The sequence below is a fragment of the Podospora pseudopauciseta genome, chromosome 1, assembly GCF_035222475.1.
Source record: "Podospora pseudopauciseta strain CBS 411.78 chromosome 1, whole genome shotgun sequence".
NCBI classification, from domain to species: Eukaryota; Fungi; Ascomycota; class Sordariomycetes; order Sordariales; family Podosporaceae; genus Podospora; species Podospora pseudopauciseta.
This window is the reverse complement of record NC_085892.1, coordinates 2,978,355-3,000,059: the sequence shown is the minus strand read 5'-3', so window position 1 is coordinate 3,000,059 and position 21,705 is coordinate 2,978,355. Positions and strand designations below refer to the sequence as shown.

Here is a 21,705-nt window from a genome sequence, read left to right as displayed (position 1 = left end):
TGGTTCATGGTAGGAACATGCAAGATGTACTAAGACCTGGTTTCATGTGATTACTATGTCCAGCCCACCTAGATACATATATGCTTCCCCCTCAGCTAGATCAGCAACAAGAGAAAAGGTCCGATGGTCAAGCGGTATGGATGAAATCAAGGTGATCTCCGGTGACGGCGTCGAAGACAATCACAGCAACAACAACCTCTCTCGCAAACCCAGCTAAGCCTTCAGCCTCCCCTCCCTCCTCAACACCTCCTCACTATCCCTCACCAAAAACCGATAAAACACCACTGCCGGCCCAATCGTCCCCAAATGCCAAAGACTATGCGCATCCAAACACCCCCACACCGGCGCAAAATCCAACAACTCCAAACTCATCGCCGCCACCACCCACATCACCACCAACCCGGGCCACACCATCCACCCCTTCCCCTCCCTATTATACCTCCTCACGCTAAACCACGTCCAGAGCACATTCTGCACCACCCCAACCGCAACATTAGCCCCCATATTATACCCATAGTCCCACCCCACCCCCTTCAAATACCCAACATGCGCCAAATACAGTCCCACACACGTCCCCGTCCATGATTTCCTCACCCCCCTTTTGCTCACCCTATCCAACCGAAACACCCTCACAACAGTATAATACATCCCATAAAGCACACTCGCCCCAGCAGCGAAATAATCCAATTCTTCCGTGACCCTGAAATCCCTAGTATGAAACACCGCGCTGAAAAACCAGCTCGCCATCCCTATCCTCGCCAGCCAGACGTAGTACGGCCTCATCGAGTAGGTGGCTGGGATTTTCTTCAGGATGTGATTGTGCAGACCGTCGTGGTGAGCCCAGAAGTTGCCGAGAGAGAAGAGCACGGAGAAGGGCTCTTGCATGCCGAGGAGGCGGTAGAAGGGCCATTTACCGTGGAATTGCACCACTGGCTCATTGCGGGAGAGGCGGGTGGAGGTGATGATGTGCTGGCAGGTGTAGTCGCATTCGGAGGGGCAGGTCCAGAACAGGAGGCGGAGGTGGAGCGGGAGGGAGGTGGTGTTGGGGGGGAGGCAGTTTTCGGTTTTGCAGACCTAGAGAGAAGAAAAAAAAAGTTAGTTGGAAGCATGGGGGGAGGGGAAGAGGGAAGGGGAACGGACTTGGACGCATTGTTGAAATTCGGGGAGTCGATCACCCACGCTTGCGTAGACCGTCGTGGTGGTGAACAGGATGAAGAAAAGAAGGAGCAAGGGCGAGCAGGCCCCTTTTCGAAAGAGAGGGGATCCTATCGCCATCGTGAGAGCTGTTATTCTCGTACTAAACAGCCCATTTGTCTGTATAAAAACAGCAAAGAGAGAAATAAAAACGAAAACTACAAACTCTGCTAACTGACTGCGCAAAGTGATGTTGCGAGAAACTGATAATAGAATTTCAAGAAACGCGCCTCGCGGTCTCGTCAACGTTGCCCGAAACCCGCTTGCCGGGATCACCCCCTTACTGCTGCTGCCGCCGGCAACCCCAGCTCCAGAACCCCACACTGAAAAACGCCCCCCCCGGCTCCCCCACGTTTATGCTCCGGATGGGACCCCGTCACCGCCCCCCTACCTAACGCAAATCCGGGGGATGCACGCATCACAAGCCTCACAGGGCTGATGGTCAAGAATATGGAGCAAGCCAGGAAAGCCAATGCCAGGTACAAGTGGAGTTAGTGTGCAGATGGGGTCTCTGGGGGAGGGGTGCGCAAATGCAGTAGTACAGAGTCACATGGCATGGAAGACACGCCGTCACGATCCCAAATTCAACAAGAATATAATATCCGCATCTTCAACTTCAATTTTCAAAGTTCGTGTTGCCCCATCGGCCAGCAACAGAATTCGGGCAAGTATATACACTCCCCCCCCCCATCTCATATCATCCCCCCTCCATCAAACTCCCGATTTAACACCCATCAAGCAAACCCTCAACAACACTTTTGATCTCTCCCCTACCATGCAAATCACTCCTTTCTATGCGAAAGAAAAACACCTCGCCAGACTAAAAGAAAAAAACAAACCCGAACAAAAAAAGCTGAGACATGTGATATCTCCAGAGCCTGTATTCTCTCTCTTTCTCTCATCTGTAAAATGTGGTGGTATATCCCAAATAAATCATTCACATCATAGCCATTTTTTTCATGACAAGAAATAAAAAAGAAAACCTTCCCGTAGAGGTGTGTGTGTGTATGACATCAAATGTCAGAAAAATAGAAACCACAAGAAAAGAAAGTCTGTCCCTTTCCCCCAGAAAACCTTCCCAATCCTTGTTTCCAACTCCAACCAGGTTAAGAGCCGACCCAAAGTCTGTCAGGTAAGTGAGGAGGGTATAAATGTCATCCCATAAAAGAACGCCCACACCGACAAGATATGAACACAATGCTCCAAGATGATGCAGTATGTTCAAAATCCACCAAGCGGGGGTATTTCCGTTTGTTCGCGCCAATTAGTCATCATGAGTTTGGGTGAAAAGAAAAAAGGTCGTGCATAAAAGCCCTCTGTAGCAGGCTTGTTCTCATGTAAACGTCGTCAGAGAAAAATGTGTCGTAAAGTCTAGGCACTGATAGCCGCCACCACAATAAAATGTGCCGACTGGTAAAAGCATGTACAAAGAAGTGAAGTGTTATGATCCGAACAGTGGTCACCATTGCTGTTTGTCACATCTACAACGGTGACTGAGATCGACGGTTCGCTTCCCTCTGCCGAATCTCCTTGAGGCGCTGGTCAAGGTAAGCCAGGCGGCCGGCAAGATTGGATCGTACGGGAGAGGTACTCGACTCGGCCGAGGGCTGTTGGATAGTGGCAAATGGTCGCCCAAGCATGCCGAGGTCGACACTGCCGCTTTGCGCCCGGTGCATTCTGCTGGGGAAGCTGAAGCTCGAGCGGGTCGCTCGGTGACCCTTGAATGGAGAGCCAAGACGGGGAGGCTGGAGAGCTGGAGGTTCCAACAACTGGCCTCCCACGTTGGGCATGCTAGTGGACGAGCTCAGGGTAGGTACCGGAGGTATCCTTGGGATGAACAGCTCATCGTGGTGGCTCGACGCTGTGGAACAGAATTCCCGGTCGGCACGAGCGTCGCCCGTGGAGTTCATGCTGAAGTTGGGGTCGAGCCACAGATCAGCGCCGATGCTAGGTCGTACGCGAGGAACGCTGGATTGGGTGTGACGTCGCTTTTGAGTACCCGACCTGCTCATCCGTACTGGTGACTGGAGTGTGCGGCGAGAGCCAAGTGTCTGGCTCTGTCTGCGAGGCATTGGTCCACTCAAGCCAAGCACGGTGGCAAGCGATCCCGAGGAGCTGGGTCCATAGCTCTTCGCGCCAAAGGGGGATCCCAAACGTTGGCACTCGGCGAAACCAGGCCCGCCCTCGAAAGTCTCGATATTTGGGCTGATAATCGGCATGTCAAAAGCCGGTGCCAGTGGGAAGGGCTCAGTAGCATTAGATTGCTCCTCCTCCACAGGCTCAGGGGTTGAGCCCGTGAGTTGCGCCAGGGGACCAGTTGGTTGCATGCTTTCTGCTGTGCTCAAGGCAAGAGACAGAGACATGTCCTGGGTCGCGAATTGAAGAGGCTCATGCGCCAGCGCCGGGCGCATGTTGGAGTGACGCGCAGCAGCTTGCGCAAAAGGGGTCGTGCTGCGAGGGAGGAAGCGTGGGTTCTTCGCGCCCGCCGCAGCTTTCTGTCTGCACAGCTCCCGCAGGTGAACTCGGGTCGCGGCGCAAGTGTGAGGCCACTGGATAAATGTGCTGCTGTTCTCGGCGGTGGGTGTAGTGCTGCCACTCTTCCTTCCATCGCTCACGTTGGTCTTCTTCGTCAAAGCTTTGGCGCCCTTCCAACTTCTCTTTGCTTCGCGCGCCACGCGAAGGCAGACACCGTCAGGTGGGAGGCAGCTCTTGCCCATCCGGAAAGGTGTCACCTTGGGGTCCTGGAGATACAGGATAAACGTTGACCACAAATGGTCGCTCATCGCCTTGGTCCAGGGAGCCTTCCTGGCTTTGGCTTTACCAGCTGCCGGCGGAAGCTCGGGTTCTTCTTGGTGATAGTGCTCTTTGCTTTCTAGTAGAGGGCTGGCGCAGTTGTCGTCATCTGAAAGCATGGAAAAGCGGCTGAACAAGGATGCGCTAGTCAATGTCGACCTAGCCGTCGAAGGTCTGCTGGATTCGTAGTCTGGCTCTGGTGTCGACTCGACGCTGCTGGCAGTCGAGTCAAGGGTCCAGTTGGGGTACTGCCCCGGCGATAAGCACGGGATGAAGTCGGGTGCTGGCGTCTTTGGGAGCTCGTATGTTCGCCCGATGGGCTGCAAAAAGCTCGCATCCATCTCCTCGTGGCGCATTCTCGCGGGGAAAGAGTCAGCGTTCCCCATGGCGAAGTCGTGCGAACTCGTCTCTGGCTCCTCAATGCTGGGAATTGGAACGTCGGCGGCAGCCACAGAAGCGAGAAACTGCTGAGTAGGTGCCGTGAGTTGGGAGACAACGCGCCTCTTGACCAACCTTAGACGTGGTTTTGGTGGCGAAGGGATTTGAGCCTCATCGTTTTCTGCGAAGGGCTCCGGTGTCCTGGGCATCTCAAACCTGAAACCCCGTGGGAGGGTTGCCGAACCGGAATGTTGATTCATCTTGTCTTTGACCGGAATGCTAGTGCGTCATAAAGAAGCTAATTATGGTGAAACTAGGGAATTCGGTTGGGGTTTGGAATTAGGGGTGATGTTTTGGCGAGTAAAATGGAAGTCGTTCGTATGTTTGTGTCGTAAATATCGTATCGCGTTCGTTGATTGTTTTGCGCTCTCTGCTGGTGGTGTCAAGCCAGGCAGAGAGAGACAGACAGATCCCAACTACCTGATTGTCTGTGGGAAGCTCAATATCAAGTTCTGGAGGCGCGTTGTGGGAGTTTTGACGCGTTTTGGGGATTTGTTGGTGCCAGTGGGAAGGTAGCGCAGCGCATGTCAAAATCGGATGGCTGGTCAAAAGGTGACGGATAGGCTGGGGAAAGCTGGGGTCTGAGCAACGCAACCGCAAAAAAGCAAGTGCACAGCCGCAAGATCCAGGTCCGGCAACAACAACAATAAGCTCCTCGGGCAATTGCGAATGGCGAAAAACGGAAAATCCAGATCAGGGAGGTTGAGATTATCGTCGGAATTTTGTGACGGAAAAAGAAAAAGTACCGTGTCGCCAGTCTCGTAGTCGTCTGTCTGTGCTGTCCGTCATGTGTTGGAGTGTCCGTAGAGCATCTGAGACCCTTGCGCCGAGCGCGACCGGCCGTTTAATCTGGTCGCAAAAGGAGTGACTGCGCAGAAGGAAAAAGGGGGAGGAAGGGGGAAGGGGACTACAGCAGACGGGAATGTTGGGAATATGTAACTGTGCTATGTGCTGTTGCTGGGCAGAGAAGAGGGGGGTGGGGAGGGGGGGGGGTGGTGACTGTGAATGTGGGCGGCGCCAGGAAGGGCAGCGGACCCTTGATCGCAAGGTCCCCTGAACACTTTATCCACTCTCCACTCGCAGTAGTCGCCGACAGGGCCCAGGCCGCTAGAAGACGACTTCAAGCTCTTGCCGCGGGGTGTGTGCGATGCTGCGTCCGGGATGGAACCCCAACCTCAGGCAGCGTGGAGGGCAAACTGTTGTGGATTCGTGGATTTGCAGACTCGTGGACCTCTTGGGGATCTGACTATGGATATCAAGTTGCCAGTTGGGCAGCGTAGCTGTTCGGCTGGCAGCAACGCGTCTCCGGTTGGGGATGGATGGGAGCTCAAGGACCAGCCAGTGGCTTGTGAAAGTAGCGCAGGAGTGGCAGGCGAGTGGGGGGAGGAGTAGTGACAGTGGGTGGGTTCGTGATATCTTCACGCGTCGCGCAGAGCAGAGCGAATCGAATGGCTTGCAGAAAAAAGTCGAGGCGAACGAGGGAAAACGAAGGGGCTGGGGGAATTCTCGCGTGCTGCAAGTCGACATGCAGGAAACCACTTGGCGGGGAAAAAAGAAGCGCAGAAGCGCGGGTGGACTCTGGACCAGCGACTGGGGAAGAGATCGAGATGATGGATATTACTACGTCAGACACCTCCGGCGGGGTGTCTCCGCTGCATTAAGATGGTAAGTCAGGATGATCCAGCTATTTCGCATTTAGATTGATCCCAAGGAAGCGGTTGATGAGATGGGAATGACAGCAGCTCAGGACACTGTTGGGACGAGAGGGAAAAGAAGGCACTGTGTGACCACATCAACAACGGTCCTCGCTTGTGAAGTTGTGGGAGGGGTTGACCGGGGCATTCGTCGCGTTTTTTCGCGTGTCAGACGCGTTTGGGCGGGCGACCCTAAGTGGCCGTTTTTAAAGTTGTTTTCTGCCCACTCACATCCCGCAAACTCCCACAACTTTCCCCTTTCGGATCCTTGTGCGCATGAAAATACGAAGCAAGGGCTCGTCTTGATGGCTATTGGAGCCACTTTGGGATAGTTCATGATATGTCAGTCCTGTTGTCGTTGTTTAGGCACATTTGTGCATTGATATGCTGTCGAGTTGAAACGAAGCAAATCTACCAGAATCTGAGAAGCCAGGTTCTACAAGCATACCCGTCTGTCCGCTCGAGCATCTACAGACACACCTGCGCTCTATAAACGAGACCACAGAGTACAATACACAGAACGTGGTTTGGATAGCATCGTCGTATCAAAACCTCTGGCTTCGGTGGGACACACCGCTCTCCGAACCGCGTCTTATTCTCTCTCGGGAAGAATGATGGCGATCTTGGGACCTGATTCTCGTACTGGCCGTGTCCATGAGTCCAAGAAGCGACTCTACACCTCGCTTTTGAAATCAGCAGCTTGGTTTGCGCACTCCTCTAAGTTGGGTACTTCCAAACGGAGAATAGGAGCGGTAAATTCAGCGAGCAACTAGCGCTCAAGCTCAGAAACAAATACATTAATACAAGCTTCCAGGGACAGTCTTCGTGTTATTGTGGACGGCTGATATCAGAGGTGCTAAGGATGTGTGCCACTCTATCCATATGCGGGTACTACCTTGATCCATCGCCTCCGTGACGGGAAGGCACTTTGACAGCTTGACGACGGCCAAGCCTAGACATTATATATCCAGATATAAAAACATCACAATCCCATCCCAAACTTCACCTTCTTCCATCAAAACACTCAGGGCACAAATTCAGGTCCAGGTTCCATGATAAGCATGGGGCTGGTGGTGTGCACACGCGGCACACCATTGATAATGGCTTGGGCTATTCCCTTTTGGGAGGGATGATCTCTCATCAGCTCCTTCAGCTGGCATTTGGAATCCCTTGAGCAGGCATCGGGGGATACATCCCTTTTCTCGCTGCCTGAGTGAGAATTCAACTGTGCCTCACCCCTCTTTTGGACACCTCTGGCTTTTCGCTGAAATCGTCGAGGCCTGATGTGATCATTCGATTGTTCCATCTCAACAGTCGTCGCCATGCTGGCCTTCCCGCGCCTCGTTTATCTGCTCAAGTTCGCCGGTCCGGCACTGATTGTCGTATGGTTGGTCGCTTACATGGTCTCGGACCAGCCGGCGTATAACAGCGTCGTTCGCCAGTTCAAAAGCGAAAGGGATATCTTCATCACGGATTTCTTGGATCACGATGTTGGCGGACAACTAGATGGCAGTAGTATCTCGGAGCTATGCGCGAGCAAGACTTGGACACCAGGGTTGATGCTGTCTTGTGATCCCCAATCTGGAGGTTTTGGCCAAGTCAAAGACGCGCATCTGAACTGCATTCGCTTCGCTATCGAGGCTGGTGGTAAGATGGAGAAGTCTGACATTCAAAAGAGGTACGCAAACTGACGGATGGATTTGTTCAGCCGAGTTGGTTCTTCCCCGGATCATCAAGCGCGACGATAAGAACGTTGCGAATACCCGGCCCAAGAACGGCGGCGGTCCCTACATCGGGGAGTTTATCGACTACTTGTTCGACTATGAATACCTCAACCAAACGCTATCGGAACACTGCCCGCAGCTGAAATTATATCGATCCATGAACGAGCTTTGGGATGTTCCACAGGTGCAATCAGCTCGGAAGATTAGCTTACAAGATGTTGGAGCTAAACTGAATGGCTCCGTTATTGAGGACATGAATACGTTGTCGGAGCAGATCAAGTCGTACATCGACAGGGCAGAGGACCCAGAGACACGTCCGTTTCCCATACGGTTCAGCTCCGATGTGATAAGCTCGGTTTTCCCAACAGCATATGGGAACCCAGAGCTGGCCAAGAACTTTGGCCGTCTTCTACGGCCGCGTAAAGACGCCAGAGTGCTCGCCGCTATTGCGCTGTACAATCTGCACAAGAAATATCAACTGAATCTGGACCCTAAGCAGGGTTTCCAGCACAGCACTTTCCCCGGACTACATCTCAGGACAGAGGCGGATGCGACTCCTATCTTTCCACCCTTCGACGACCAGGTCTCTACCTTGGTCGAGCTTGTCACCAACTCAACGGCCGGCTTTGCTTTTGTTGCCACGGGAGAAACAGAAGAGCGCAGACGAAAGTTATCCAAAAAGGCCGAGGCGGTGGGCGTGACGATGGTATACAAGCAGGATTTAATGCTGGATGAACCGGAAGGCCGAGAGCTTCTCGAGCAACTCACATGGGACCAGCGTGCGCTCGTCGACTACGAGATCATGCTTCGGGCTGGACTGACCGTTGGCCTGAGCGGCTCCATCTTTGACTGGAACATCGCACTCAGGCGGCATTCTGTACCAGGAGCAGACGGAGAGCCAGAGTCTCTCGCCACCAGCTCCCCTATCCAACATCAGGATAGGTATTCCATCCTTCTTGGATCTTCAGAAAAGGCAGACACATTGAGGGCGACAATATGGCCATGAGAGCCAGTGAAGGGTTTCAAGACATGAGAGGTATACCAATAATAATAAATAATACATACTAGATTTGCATCCTTACTCATACTTACTGCGTTACACAGCCTCCTATGCCTGACATTGTTGGTTGAAACGACGAGCGTGGGATAAGATAGCGCACTATCATAAATAGATGGAGGATAGGAGCGCGGCAGTTAAGGCGTCATCGGCTGACATGGTTGCACCAACGTCATCTCGGGCCCTTACAGTTCATTGGTGAATCAGCCAGTTCCAAATCGTGGGACCACATCCGACGTTGTCGTTCCGAGTCTGCTTCAAGCTGCTCCAGTCGCGCCGGACCACGTTGCGCAAAGTTGCAGATGGAAGCTGCAATACGCAAAAGATTGCGTGCATTATCGGATACGGGCCTTTGAGAAAGGACCACGCGAGTTTTGGGCAGTAACGTCACGAGGCTAGCAACATTTGGGCGCTGCTCCAAATTTGCCTAACCCAAAAGTCAGAGCGTCCACTTCACCTCTTTGCCTACCTCCCTACCTACCTACCTACCTACTACACCCACTCACTACTCCGCCCCCAATTGATCACCATGTCCTCCACCGTCGATATTGTCACTATTGGCAATTACAAGGAGAAGCTGCCGAGATGGGATCCCAACAGCAAAAACCACCGCTATGCCCTGGTTGACATGGGAAGGTAAGCCGAGCGCCCCTTCTTCTCTTCCTTCTCCGTAACCATTCCCTAATCAAACATCATGCTTCCCTCGAAGCAATGGCATTCGATTCTCTGTCTCGGATCTCTGCCCTCCTCGGGCCCGCCTGCTCAAGTGTCTCTACCGAGAAAGGGCGGCCATCTCGTTGTTCGATGCCCTGAACCGGCCATCAACATCGGCACATGGCGACCATCCCTTGGTCTTCCCCGATGAGACAATCAAGCAAGTCTCGCAGACACTGGCACGCTTCAGGTCTATTGCTGTCGACAGCTATGATGTGCCTCCCAGTCAGCTGATCGTCTTTGCGACAGAAGCCATGCGCCGGGCCGAGAATGCCGCGTCTATGCTCGAGGCGATACGTGCCGAGGCTCCCGATCTGAGCGTGCATATCCTTTCGCCTCAAGTCGAGACCCTCTTTGGCGCCGTGGGGGCTCGGTCAAGTTTTGTTGATGTGAAGGGCTTGATTCTCGATCTCGGCGGCGGTAGTGTTCAGATGACGTGGATGGACACGTCTGGTACTTCTGGGCATCAAGAGGACCAGGGACAGCCTCTCCCTGAGGTGGAAGCAGCGGTTGCGGGACAGAGTCTGCCGTTTGGAGCTGCTCGCCTCATCAAGATTCTCGATACCGCCCACGTTGATGTGCAGACGTCCGAAAAAGCCAAGCTCCAAGATGGCATGGCTAAGGCTTTTCAGACACTGTGCGCCAAGTTTCCCACCCTCGCCCAGCTTGCTGCTGAGGCGAGGGGGAAGGAGGCGGGGATCGATATCTTTCTCTGCGGCGGAGGGTTCCGGGGTTACGGAAGCATGATCATGCACAACAATCCCATCCAGCCCTATCCGATCCCATCAATCGGATCATACACGGCCTCTGGACAGCTCTTCAACAAAACCAAGGAGATGCTTAAAGTCAACAAGTCTTTTGAAGGCAAAATCTTTGGCATGTCAAAACGCAGACGTGCCCAGTTTCCAGCCATTGTCACTGTTGTTGAAGCTCTCATTGCAGCAGTGCCCCCTATACGTTCAGCAACGTTCTGTTCAGGGGGCAACCGGGAGGGTGCGTTGCTGATGATGCTACCTCGGGAAATCAGGAACAGCAATCCTTTGTCACTTCCAGATGACTTTGAGAGCTCAATTCCTTCGGGTCCAGCACAAGGTGGCACAACCCTACAAGCCCTCCTCAGCACCTTGCACTCGGCATTTCCGCCCGGTTTCGACTTGACCAGCGTAGCCAGCATCTTCAGTCTGCAGCTTGGTCCCCTTTACGCTAGCCACATTTGGTGTCGAATGGGCGAGAGTGATGCTGCCAACGCGTCATCTGCTCTCCACGATGCCATCAACCATCCTGACTCGCCGGGTCTGACGCATCTGGCTCGCGCGGTTTTGGCTGTGACTCTCTGCGCACGCTGGGGCGCAAACCTGGGCCCTATCGATCAACAGCTCCAGCGGAATCTTCGCGAGCTTGTCGATGCGGCAGATCCGAACGCTGGTTTCTGGGCAGACTACACGGGGGCTGTAACGGCAGCACTGGCAACAGTCATTCCAGCGTGGCCCAAGTCTAATGAGGCCATCAGGGACAAGATCTCGTTCCGTTCCAGCGCTGAGCAGGGGAAGAGGTACAAGTTACATCTCGAGATCACCATCAGCAAAGAGGCCTCGAGAGGTCTCGATCTTGACGACTTGAGGGAGTTGTTCAAGAAGGTCGGGAAGCATGGTGACGAAAAGAAGAAGTTTATCGTCACAGTCAATGTACTTGCTTGATGCAGGATTGTTGAATATGGACGGCTAGGCTGCACTCAAGGCCATGATGGACGAACGGTTGAGAGTATGTTTCTATCTTTGGAACGTATCTGACAACCTCTCTTCGACTTTCTCCCAGACAAAAGGCAAAACAGAGTAACACCTCACAAAGACGACAAAACCTCCAGTGCCCGGCTCAGCATAACCTGACAAGTCTTGATGCCAGATCAAGCAACATTTCGGGCCTATGCAACATTCTTGAGCACCCAAACACCCCAACCACCCGCGGGGGCCTTGTCTTTTCCCATCCATAACGCCAAGAAAACAGTCATCAATCGTCATAAATGTCATCGAGTCATCAACCTCATCGACATCGTCAATCATAACAAATACCCAGAGCGCCCTCACTCAAGAGCTACACCATTATGAAGCTAGCGGCGCTTCGTCTTGGGCTTCTTGAGGTCTCTGTCGACAAGATGTGCCCGGAAGAACTCGTCTGCCGGCAAACTCAGATTTGCCACTTGCTGGTCTGTTGGGAAATTTACCGTCAGTCGATCACATCGCCGATGCCGATTTTTAGGACGGCAACTCACAGAATGTTGGCACAGCAGCCACCACGCTCTGGAACCCTCTATGGAGAGCATCATCTCCGAAAAGTCTCGCCTCGGGGTTCTGGATATTCTGGATTGTCTTTGGCTTGTGAAACAGCTCCCAGTAAATCACAACAACGCTACGAAACAAGTCCGCGGTTGTCGTTCGAAACCTCCGTCGCTTCTCATTGGTCTCAACTGTTTTGTTGTTAGTACCACAACGGTGGTGGAGTACTTTGTCTGGGGTTTTGCTCACCTCCTGGCACATATGGTTCCGCTTCATTGTGCTCCTGGAGCAGCCTGAGCGACCGGCGGTAGACCAAGATCATTTGCCAGAGCGACACCCATCTCGAAAGCTCGAGAATCGGCTTGGTCGCGGTTGTCAAGCCAGCAGCATCTTTCTTGAGGTATTCATCAAAGACCTCCAGAATGTTCTTTTCGAGCCTCGAAATTGCCGAGGCCGCGGTGAAGCGAAGCCAGCTCTGAACGGAAGAGAACTGCAACCCAAGGGGGCGGCCAGCACCGGCTTCTTGCCGCCGGCCAAAGAAGTCTTTGCAACTCCAGATCTTCCACATCAGCTTCAACTCTAACAAATTAGACAGGAGCTTCTTCTGGCTTTCCACAGCCTTGATCGACTTGCCCGCAGTTGCGCGGTCCATTGCCCTCTTCAAACCTTCGCCGCAGACATGGTGGATGTGGAAGTGGTTGAGGAGCGACTCAAAGTCATCGATTCTGTCATCCATTTGCATATCATCCTGTGCCCACGCCAGAAGGGCATTCTCTTGCAGCGGTTGCGATGACGATGAGATACCAAACCGAGTGCCCTGGTCAGGGTGAATGAAGGGAGCCACCGTCAAGGGCAAGCAACGACTGTTGGTTTTGTCTGAGAAAGAGACAAAAATGACGAAGGACCCGCCTTCATTCATAGGTTCACGCCTCGGAGGCTCGCTCAAGTTCCAGCGTGCTTGACGTCACAGTCAGTCTTTACTTCGGCTCTCATGGCACCGAGACAAGCATACCACTTTGGCTGGCGACCATGCTCGACAGAAGCTGTCGAACACAGGCCAGCTCGGGCTTGGGATGTTTCAAGCAGGGTTCGCAGGCAGAAGTAGGAGAGCACTATGTACAGAGACCCAGTCAGCAATGAGGTGGGCAGGGAGAAGGGAAGAAGAGGCCATGCTTGCCTTGCTCTTGTTCATCCTACAGTGGTAGCACGCCCCGGCATCGCGTACCTCCTTGGTTTGCTCTGGGGACTCCAGAACTCGAGGCCTCTTGCTCTGGGGCCGCTCGTTTTGGACAGCTCTGGGGGCAGCCATGTCTGGTTGGCCGAGGTGAGGGGGACGGAGCTCGATGGGCGACATCTCGCGTGTTGGTTCCGGTCCTAGGACGGGCCAGACGAGAACGTGGGGGTCTGATTCAACGTCTGGCATGGGAAGATCCCCATCAAGATCGGAAGCAGGACCGGGTGACTGGGGTGACGACTGGGGTGACCTGGGGAATGCGGGAACACCCTTGGCGCCTTCGGCCGAGTGTTGGGATTGTGTGGTCACATCAGATGTGCCATGCCTTTCATATGCCGTCCAGTCAAAGAGGTCGGAAAAGTCGTCACTTTGGGAAGAGGTACTTGCAGAGTCCCGGTCAAGTCCCTGGCTGCGGGGTGCAGCAGCAGGTTCCCCCCATGGGAACCCACCTGCACCGCGAATTCTGGAGCGGTCAAGCATGAGGGATGACATGGTTGGTCCAAGATCGGATCAATAATACGGGGCTAGCGGCGCCTAGGTATGTGGTTATGTGGATGAGACAGCAGGCCAGTGTGAGCCAAGTTCGAATGACACAAAACAAGGCAACCGATACGGCAAAGCTTTCTCTTCAGGAGGTCGTTTGTCCAACGATAGGTCCGGGCCAGCTGGGGAAACCGAGATGTTTCTTTTAAAGGCCAGAGGGTACGGGTATAGAAAAGAGGAGAGACAAGCAGCCAGGCGAGGGTTTCTCGTCGAGTTTTCTGTGCCTTGGGGCAGCTCGAAGAGCCTCCTCTAGTCTCTGGTCCCCCCTCCATGGTGTGTGAGCCCTGGGCGGTTTTCCAAAATCGGTGTGGCAGGGGTGTCTGATTGGTCAATTCAGCTCTAACACACTTATACAACCGTCCAATCGAATGGCCTTGCTTCACCGGAAATCGAGACGGGCTACAGAAAATGGTGTCTTCTGGGCGGCCCGCGGGAGCACGGGAGAGGCACCTATGCTCAAATGCGCACGTCACAGCACGCGGATAGCGACGCGAATGTTACAATTGATGAAATCGAATACTTTTTGCGATCTAGGGATGGACGAGACACGACTAGGACAGCATTTACGAAAACTCATTTGCCTTTTTTTGATACCGCACGCCGCGAACTAGGACGAGGTGGATCTGAAGCGTCTAGAGGTTCACAAAGAGCGCCGAATGATCATGAGCGATTATCAGGAGCCTACCTGTGCGAAAATGGACCATCTCAAGTTTCTATGACCGTCGAATTGTTTTCGAATCTTGCCAAATTTTGCGGTGATGAACAACATCATCTTGAAGGGAAACTTCAACTTTCGGAGAATTGGAGCAACGCTTTTTTTTGTCTGGGTCCAGCCTTGCGGGACATGCCATTGCACAACGGGGGGCGGCCCCTTCTCGCATGCAACCCACCATCCATCATCCGCCATGCCACCCCACCATCAGAGTTTAGACAAGAACCTCCGGCCGACCAGCGTCTGCACAGGCCGGATTTCATACGGCCAGCTTTGATCTGATTTCGTGTTGATTGTTGCTTTCCTGGAACGGTAGGCGGTTTTTTTTTTTTTAAGGTAAGCACTCATTATTGTTTGTGTTGTTGTTTTAAGGTGAGTCAAAGTCGGCCTTGGGTGGGATCTGACGAGCGCCAATGCGCGGGCGCAAAAAGGAAAAAAATAAAATAAAAAGGGGGACAAGCAACTTGAATGATATCTTGGGTACAAATTCAAATACAAGCTCAAGCAAGAAGGAGGGTTACGTAGGTGGGGGGAAGGGGTGTTACGCGCAGCTGTCACTTTTTTGTCACTGTCACTGTGCACATGGACTAGTTACTACCAAGACATGCACCACATGGTACAATTGAGATGTTGCTCTTGGAGGGTGGTGCGCATGCATCGGCGCCGTGTGTGGTGTGTTGGGCCGGACGCCATGCCGCAGATGGGGGTGTTGGGTGTTGATGTTGGATTTGCGCAGTCTGCCTTGATGATGTGTTTTATGATTTGGGAGATTTGCTGTTTTGAGAAGGGTTGGCTGATGGCCTTGGGCAGCTATGTCACCACCACCACTACCGAGATCTCGGGACTTTGCATTTGCGCATGCGGGTAAGGTTGTGTGGCATTGTGATGTCCTCATTTTTCTTGTCTTTGGTAAATGCCTACCTACCTACCTAGGCAGACTGGTATTTTGAGGACGGTTGGGTATGGTGGGTAGGTAGATAATTTATGGGATGAGGCTGGTAATGGCGTTGTTTGGCTTGGAGCCTGGTGTTTAGCTGAATCAATATAGATACATGGGAACATTTTCAAATGAGATGACTCTATCAGGATTTTTTACTATATTGATTTACAAGTGCCGATGAGGGCAAGATTGGAAATGGAGGGTTGAGGCGTCAGCCAGGGAGGCAGCCGCCATGTAGATGGATTTTTACATTTGGGGGCCAGATGTGGAAGTCGAGGTGGTTGCCGGATACCGAGGATCCGACGATATACATCTGCGAGTAAGGTATAGGAGAGTGTGCTGTTGGGGTTTTTGGACCCCAGATCGTCAATCATGGTCGTGGAAGAAGAAGGCTTGAAACACCGACCCCAATGAGACCTCACTCGTATGGCAGTTGAACTTCTGTCTAGGGATAGCCTCACTGGATGATACAACTTTGGTAATATTGTGAATCAACTTACAACAACCACATCCAGTTCCCGAGTTCAAGTCCGAGGCAGCCAATGAGATGGAGTTTGTATTATCACGTCCAAAAGCTCAGCTTCCCATCATGACGATCTACCTAGGTCTGCGTGCTTTACTAGCCTGAGAAAACAATGACCGACATCACTGGACGTGGTGAGAAGATTGGCCCTCTCGACCATGTTCATGTGTGTGTCTTTTTGAAGCGGCCGCCACGGTGAAAGATTGGAAAAAAGAAGCGGAACTTCAAAAACCACCGAATGGGCAAAAGAGACGAGGCTGCGGTAGCTGAACCCCCCTCCCACCCACTTGTCACTTCCACATCGAGCTTCGAGTATCATGTGAAAGTTGCATTAGTGCACTGTGGTACCTGCATATGCTGCACAATGTACTTCGCTTCCTTGGCTAATTCATCTTCCCATTTTCCAGTCAAGATTTTAGCTTGGGTAAGGTAGGTAGCTTGTGATTTCTCCAGAAATAAAAAGATTTGATCTTGAGAAAGATATTCACGAGTGCCTCATCTGATGTGCTTCTAATATCATTGAACTGCAACACCGATATTCCACAGCCAGACAACAGGAGGGCAAACAAGAAAATATTCAGTTTAGTGTCTTTGTTCAAGTGTTATCTCAACTATCTCAACAAGTACCTCAAATCAATATAAAGCAGCCCCAAACTAAAATAAAAATAAAAAGTCCAAGATAGCAAAACCAAGAAACCCGAAAGAATATACAAGTTGTGGGTATCATCTATCCAGATGCAAGTATCTCTCTTTCTTTCACAAACAAGTTTAGAGTTAAATAAAGGTAATCAAGATAAAACATGTGCAAAAAAAAAAAAGAAAATGGTCACTGATCTGTCCTGTATCCCCTGCCCCAACCCTAACCATTTCCAAACAAAAGCGCCGGCCTGCCTGTCAACAAAGTAACACCCTCCTCTTTCAGAAAAACAACCCCTTCTTCTTCTTCTTTCCCGTGTCCATTCCCTTCAAGATATCATCAAACGTGCTCCCACCCTGAGACCCTTCCCTCGAGTGTCCTTGCCCTGCGGCAGGAATAGCAGGTGGTGGCCCCCCGGGCAAACCCCCAGCACCACCATAACTCGACTTCCTAGATCCCATTCCCATATGCGTATCCCCCACATGCCACTGCTGCCCCTGCTGGCCGGTCAAGTTCACCGCCGACCTGCTCGCCCTCAGCCCGCCCGGCCCGTATATCCCACCGGTAAACCCAGGGCTGCTCGACCCAGACCCCGCACTCGGCACCCGAGACGTCCTGTCCCCGGGCAGAGGCGGCGCGTCACTCCCCACATGCGGCAACGGCTCCAGCCCCATGGCAATACTCGCCCGATAAGCATGCCTAGCCCGATGCGCCGGGCTCCCACTCCGTGCCCTCACCTGCGATGACCCCGGCGCAGCAACACTCCCATCCGAATCCCTTCTCGAATGTCCCCCCCCCACCCCAGCATTAAACGGATCCATATCCGCAAACACAGCCCTGGGAGGATGCAACGGGCTAGCAAAAGGCAACCCCCCCGCCACCATCATATCATCTGTCCCCAGCCCTCCCCCCTCCCCCCCAAGCGCAACCCCAATCTGTCCCGCCGTTGGCCCCGGCACCGCCAACCCATTCCCATTAACCCACCCCTCCTTGTTCTGCGCCTCCCACTCCTTCCCCGCCAGCCAACAATGACTCCTCATGTAAACCCCCTCCACACTAAAGAGCACCACATCCGCGCTCAGCTCCACAGTCTTCTGATCGGCAGTCTGATACCACATCTTCCTCACCTCCCCCACGTCCTCGGCCCTCCACGGCGGGTTCCCCTGCGGCGCCTCGCACAAAAAGTACTCCACCCCCTCCGTGTAATGCAACCCGGGCGCGTCCACCACCAGCATCGGCAGGCTCTGCAGCGTGACATACAAAAACAACCAGTGCCCAATCCGGTGATCAATCAAGTCGTGCGGGTGCACCCCCTTGGCCTCCTTCAGCTCAAACTCCTTGTACGCCTGCAAAAAAGGCATGCCCAGCGCGTCCGTGTCCATGTTCCTCGACTTGATCATGATCAGCTGCAGCTCGTGCGCCTGCAAACCCTTGTCAAACTTGGCCTTCTTCTTGTCGGGCAGGTTGTCGTACGTCTCGTAGATGGCCGTCATGGTCGGGATCTTGGGTATGTCAAACGGGATGGGCGGCAGCACCGGCGGGGAAGACTTTTCAAACTCGGAGAGCATCTGCCTCAGGGCGGAGACGCACGCCGGGATGAGCTCCATGCTGGGCTTGTTCTTGTCTTCTTTTCCCTCTGCGTTCTTCGAGTCGGCGCCGTAGTAGTCCTGGTCGATCACCCGGGGCGTGATCGACTGTCTGTCCACCAAGAGGTCATACAGCGCGCAGAGGTCGGAATACAGCATCTTTAGACACTGGCGGTTGAGACCAGACTGGGTAAAGTGGTTCTTTTTCGAGCGCGCCTTTGGTGGCCAGGACCCGAACAAGTCCTTGTAGTACCCCAGGACAAACGTCCTCATCCTGGAAAACGCGGCGCGCCATTCTTTGAAGCGGACGATGCGGTAGTCTGGGTTGGAGGTGGAGCTGGCGGTGCCGGCGAAGAGAGAGGGATACTCAAAGTTTTCGAGGCGGCCTTGGACGTTGGCCTGGCGGTTGGCAAGACTCAGATGAGCGCGCTCCAGCCTTTCCCTCGTGACGGTCGAGATGCTGTTGTAGAGCGGGAGTTTAAGCTCAAGCAAGCTCTCATACTTCCCCACCGCATGAGAAAACGCTTCGTTGTACAAGTTCCAAGACTTCATGTGCTCCCCCAACACCAAACCCTCAATCGTCTTCTCTCGACTGTGTCTAACATCGGCGATGTGAAACTGATCAAGAAGCATATCAAACGACCCGTCCACCGACTCGCCGTACGAAGTCCCGTCATAATTCGTAAACTGGAACTGCCTCAACTGCTCCGAAATCTGAATGAGCGCTTGAAACAGCGTCGGCTGCTGAGGCGTCCCGACCAAAGGCTGGTTCGTCAAAAACGCAAACAGGTTTCTCGCCGCCACGAGGCAGTCCACCTCGTTGTTCCCAAGAGGCAGATACAAGTGCCCATCAGCAACAAGACCACCGCCCCCTCCCGAATTCCGCGACTGCAGCCCCGGCCGTTGTTGGCGCCGTTCGGCGTCATCCACCCCCAAAAAGTCGGAGCTCATCGCCGCCGAGGCCATCATCTCCTGCACCAACAGCTCGTTCAGTATCAACGACGAACTGAACGCATAATCATGCACCCTAAACGAAGGCCCGAGCCCTCTTTCCTTTGGGTGCAGGTACACCAGCACATTCCCCTGTTCGTTCCATAGCTCGGGGACCTATGACATCAGAAATTAAGGTCAGAAGTGTGATTTCGCCAAGCATTTCATGATCGAGGTTGCTCACCTTATCCCCGGTAAACAAGGGAGCGACATTGTAATCCACCTGGTTATCCGGCGACATGATCCACGCTCCTGTGCCCTTTGGCTTCCCCAAGTCGTTCGAGTTGGACCTCGACCTTGCCCCAGGCAGCCAGCTCTTCCGTACTTTCTTCTTGGTTTCTGGAGGGGCAGCACCGCCGGCCGCAGTGGTGGGACTGAGGTTCCCTCCTGCTTCGCTGGACCGTGGCTGCGAGTCCGCACGGAACTCGAGTGGGTTGGACACTGCCCTGGAAGCATCGACAGAGAGTCCCCTTGGTCCTCCTCCTGTGGGTGGCTGGGCCGAGACACTGCGACCTCTAGGCGCCGCACCTGGGGATTGGTGACGAGGGTGAAGACGGTTTGCATGGAGCTTGTTGGCCGCCGCCGATGGAGGAGGGCCTTCGGGGGAGGGGCTTCTGTTTCTCTGTAGCTTTCTGGGTTCTGTGGTGGCCGCCGGGGTAGCTGCCGTCGTCATGACATCCGGTACGCCGCGGGGAGGTGAAGCTAGGCGTGGATGGATGGCCGGTATGGCCTGCTGCGGAGGGGGTTTGGAGACGGGCATGGTGGGAGCTTTTTTGGGCTGGAAGGGAGAGCCCAAGACGTTGTGGTGTGGGCGTGGTGGTGAGGAAGGCGCGAAATTGGTTACAGGCTGAAGAGGTGAGTCGTTACTCTTCACGTTACTGACCGGTTCATTAGGCGGCTCAAAGGGGCCGGTCGAGTTGGTGTAGTTTTTGATGGTGGTGGTGGTAGTGGTGGTGGTGGTTGGAGCTGCGTTGGTATTGTTTGGCGGGGTACAGGGGGTATAAGACTTGCTCGGAACCGGTTTTCGATGGATCGGCCTGTTCTGGGGCTGAGAAGGGAAACGACGGTGCGAATCTGCATGAAAACGCGTGGTGAGCAACCATGAACCCAGATCTTCGGAACCCACTGTTCTGGCTCGTACACACTAGGCTTGTGCTTGGGTACGTACAGCAATGCCCGGTAACAGAGCTGCCGCTATTCGTCTCGGAACGTGGCGTAGCAGGCCTCTCGGTCTTTGCAGAGAGCTCGCTGCTTGTGCTGCTGCCAAGACTAGTTACGTCTGTTTCTCCCTCGCTCTTGTCCTGGCTTTCTTTTTCAAAGTGAAACTCGGGAAGCCGCAAACCAAAGACGCTCATACGACCATTGGGCGACTTACTCGACATGGTGTCGGCTGAGCAGTTTTGGTTGTGTAAAATGTTTTAGCCTCACCCAGCCAGCCCAGAAATCCCCAGTGTCTTTTTTAATTAGTCCATTCAAACTCCCAGACGGTAGTCTGTGTACAAATCCAAACGATCGACGGCTTGGGACGCCGAGCAGGACCCTTCGGTAGCTGGAACACCAAGTGGATCGACCGATTCACCGGTGGAGAGTCGATAACAGCGGTAACCTTGACGAGCTGCTGGAGTCGCCCGTTCTCTGTTGAGAGTTGGTGTGGTGATGGACAAAAATCCGTTGGGTCGTTTGGAAAGGGGGGAATAAAAAAGGGAAAAGATGGACACTCGAGCAGTCAGACAAAGAGGTCCCTTCACAACGTGGAGGCCCAACACTGCAGGATCAAAAAACATAAGATTGTACGTAGGTGACTTGGCGGGGGCTCTCCGAATACGCCGGCAGCAATGACTTCCACGGCCGAAGCTCAGGTCTAAACGCTTCTTTTTCATCCTTCATTCTCGGCCAATAAATACTGCATGTCTCTCTCTTACTAACAAGACAGGTACAATGCTTCGTTCGGTGTTTGACATGGCCTCTGGGCGATCAGCAAAGTTTGTTGTCCACACATACCCGCACGCATCTTCAGTCTTGTCACCTGTCCCTATGTGCGTGGGAGAGACAGAAAAAAAAAGGGGCATATTCCTGCCCAGCAATCCTGCATTACACTAAGACCACCGGAAGATTTCCTTTCATTTCTGTGATTTCTTGGGCTTGCCCCCCCAAGCGTCCAAATTCTGGAGAAATGGGAACAAAGGCCTCAAGACAACGTCATACTTGGCGCCCCAAACCCCTGCAACTTGTCCTTCCTCTTCCAGTGCAAGCGTTGATTTTAAAAAAGATCAGATGCCTGCCGCTTGCAGGGTGGCCAAAATTGAGTTGTGTGCTTGGCGGGGCTCATCCCCAGATTTCTAACGAGATCGTTTTTTTCTAGAAGCGCGGAAATAGACTTCCCAATCGCCCGTCGACCGTTGAGATCAGAACTTCACCTGATCTTTTTCGCCCAACAGTAGCTCAAACAGTCGGGAAGAAGTGAAACGGAAAACTTTCGCAACCATTTCCCCATTCTCCGTCTTCAATTCGGAACTCCTATTTTCCTAGCATCCGTAGAAAATGTTCGGATTTAGAAATCTCTCCACCATCCAATACGGAGCTCTGAATGGAGCACGCACGTCAACTCATCATTCCAGTTTTGCACCGCCACCAGACCACGTCAGTAGGCTTG

At 53.3% G+C, this 21,705-nt stretch overlaps 6 protein-coding genes across 6 annotated transcripts; 2 read left to right on the top strand and 4 right to left on the bottom strand.

The window, feature by feature from the left end:
* Positions 1-10: 10 nt before the first annotated feature.
* Positions 11-1,515, bottom strand: QC763_108190 (uncharacterized protein). The gene is made up of 2 exons (XM_062907401.1): positions 1,141-1,515; positions 11-1,074 (listed from the first exon to the last, which is right to left on the bottom strand). The coding sequence occupies exons 1-2, from the start codon at positions 1,273-1,275 to the stop codon at positions 214-216; spliced, it is 996 nt and encodes a 331-aa protein (XP_062770350.1). The 5' UTR covers positions 1,276-1,515; the 3' UTR covers positions 11-213.
* A 1,160-nt stretch (positions 1,516-2,675) lies between these two features.
* Positions 2,676-3,977, bottom strand: QC763_108180 (uncharacterized protein; the record flags this gene model as incomplete). The annotated part of the gene is made up of 1 exon (XM_062907400.1): positions 2,676-3,977. The coding sequence occupies one exon, from the start codon at positions 3,975-3,977 to the stop codon at positions 2,676-2,678; it is 1,302 nt and encodes a 433-aa protein (XP_062770349.1).
* Positions 3,978-7,305: 3,328 nt separating this feature from the next.
* On the top strand, positions 7,306-8,849 carry QC763_108170 (uncharacterized protein; the record flags this gene model as incomplete). The annotated part of the gene is made up of 2 exons (XM_062907399.1): positions 7,306-7,766; positions 7,828-8,849. Exons 1-2 carry the CDS (start codon positions 7,442-7,444, stop codon positions 8,847-8,849), a joined length of 1,347 nt encoding a protein of 448 aa, XP_062770348.1. The 5' UTR covers positions 7,306-7,441.
* A 580-nt stretch (positions 8,850-9,429) lies between these two features.
* On the top strand, positions 9,430-15,613 carry RTG2 (retrograde regulation protein 2; the record flags this gene model as incomplete). Its single annotated transcript, XM_062907398.1, has 3 exons — positions 9,430-9,536; positions 9,610-14,712; positions 15,187-15,613. 2 exons carry the CDS (start codon positions 9,430-9,432, stop codon positions 11,309-11,311), a joined length of 1,809 nt encoding a protein of 602 aa, XP_062770346.1. The 3' UTR covers positions 11,312-14,712; positions 15,187-15,613.
* Positions 11,385-13,772, bottom strand: QC763_108150 (uncharacterized protein). Its single transcript, XM_062907397.1, has 5 exons — positions 13,065-13,772; positions 12,900-12,999; positions 12,137-12,844; positions 11,884-12,078; positions 11,385-11,819 (listed from the first exon to the last, which is right to left on the bottom strand). The coding sequence occupies exons 1-5, from the start codon at positions 13,611-13,613 to the stop codon at positions 11,722-11,724; spliced, it is 1,650 nt and encodes a 549-aa protein (XP_062770347.1). The 5' UTR covers positions 13,614-13,772; the 3' UTR covers positions 11,385-11,721.
* A 1,144-nt stretch (positions 15,614-16,757) lies between the features above and the next one.
* QC763_108140 (uncharacterized protein) lies at positions 16,758-20,407 on the bottom strand (the record flags this gene model as incomplete). Its single annotated transcript, XM_062907396.1, has 3 exons — positions 16,758-19,169; positions 19,237-20,126; positions 20,221-20,407. The coding sequence occupies 3 exons, from the start codon at positions 20,405-20,407 to the stop codon at positions 16,758-16,760; spliced, it is 3,489 nt and encodes a 1,162-aa protein (XP_062770345.1).
* Positions 20,408-21,705: the final 1,298 nt, after the last annotated feature.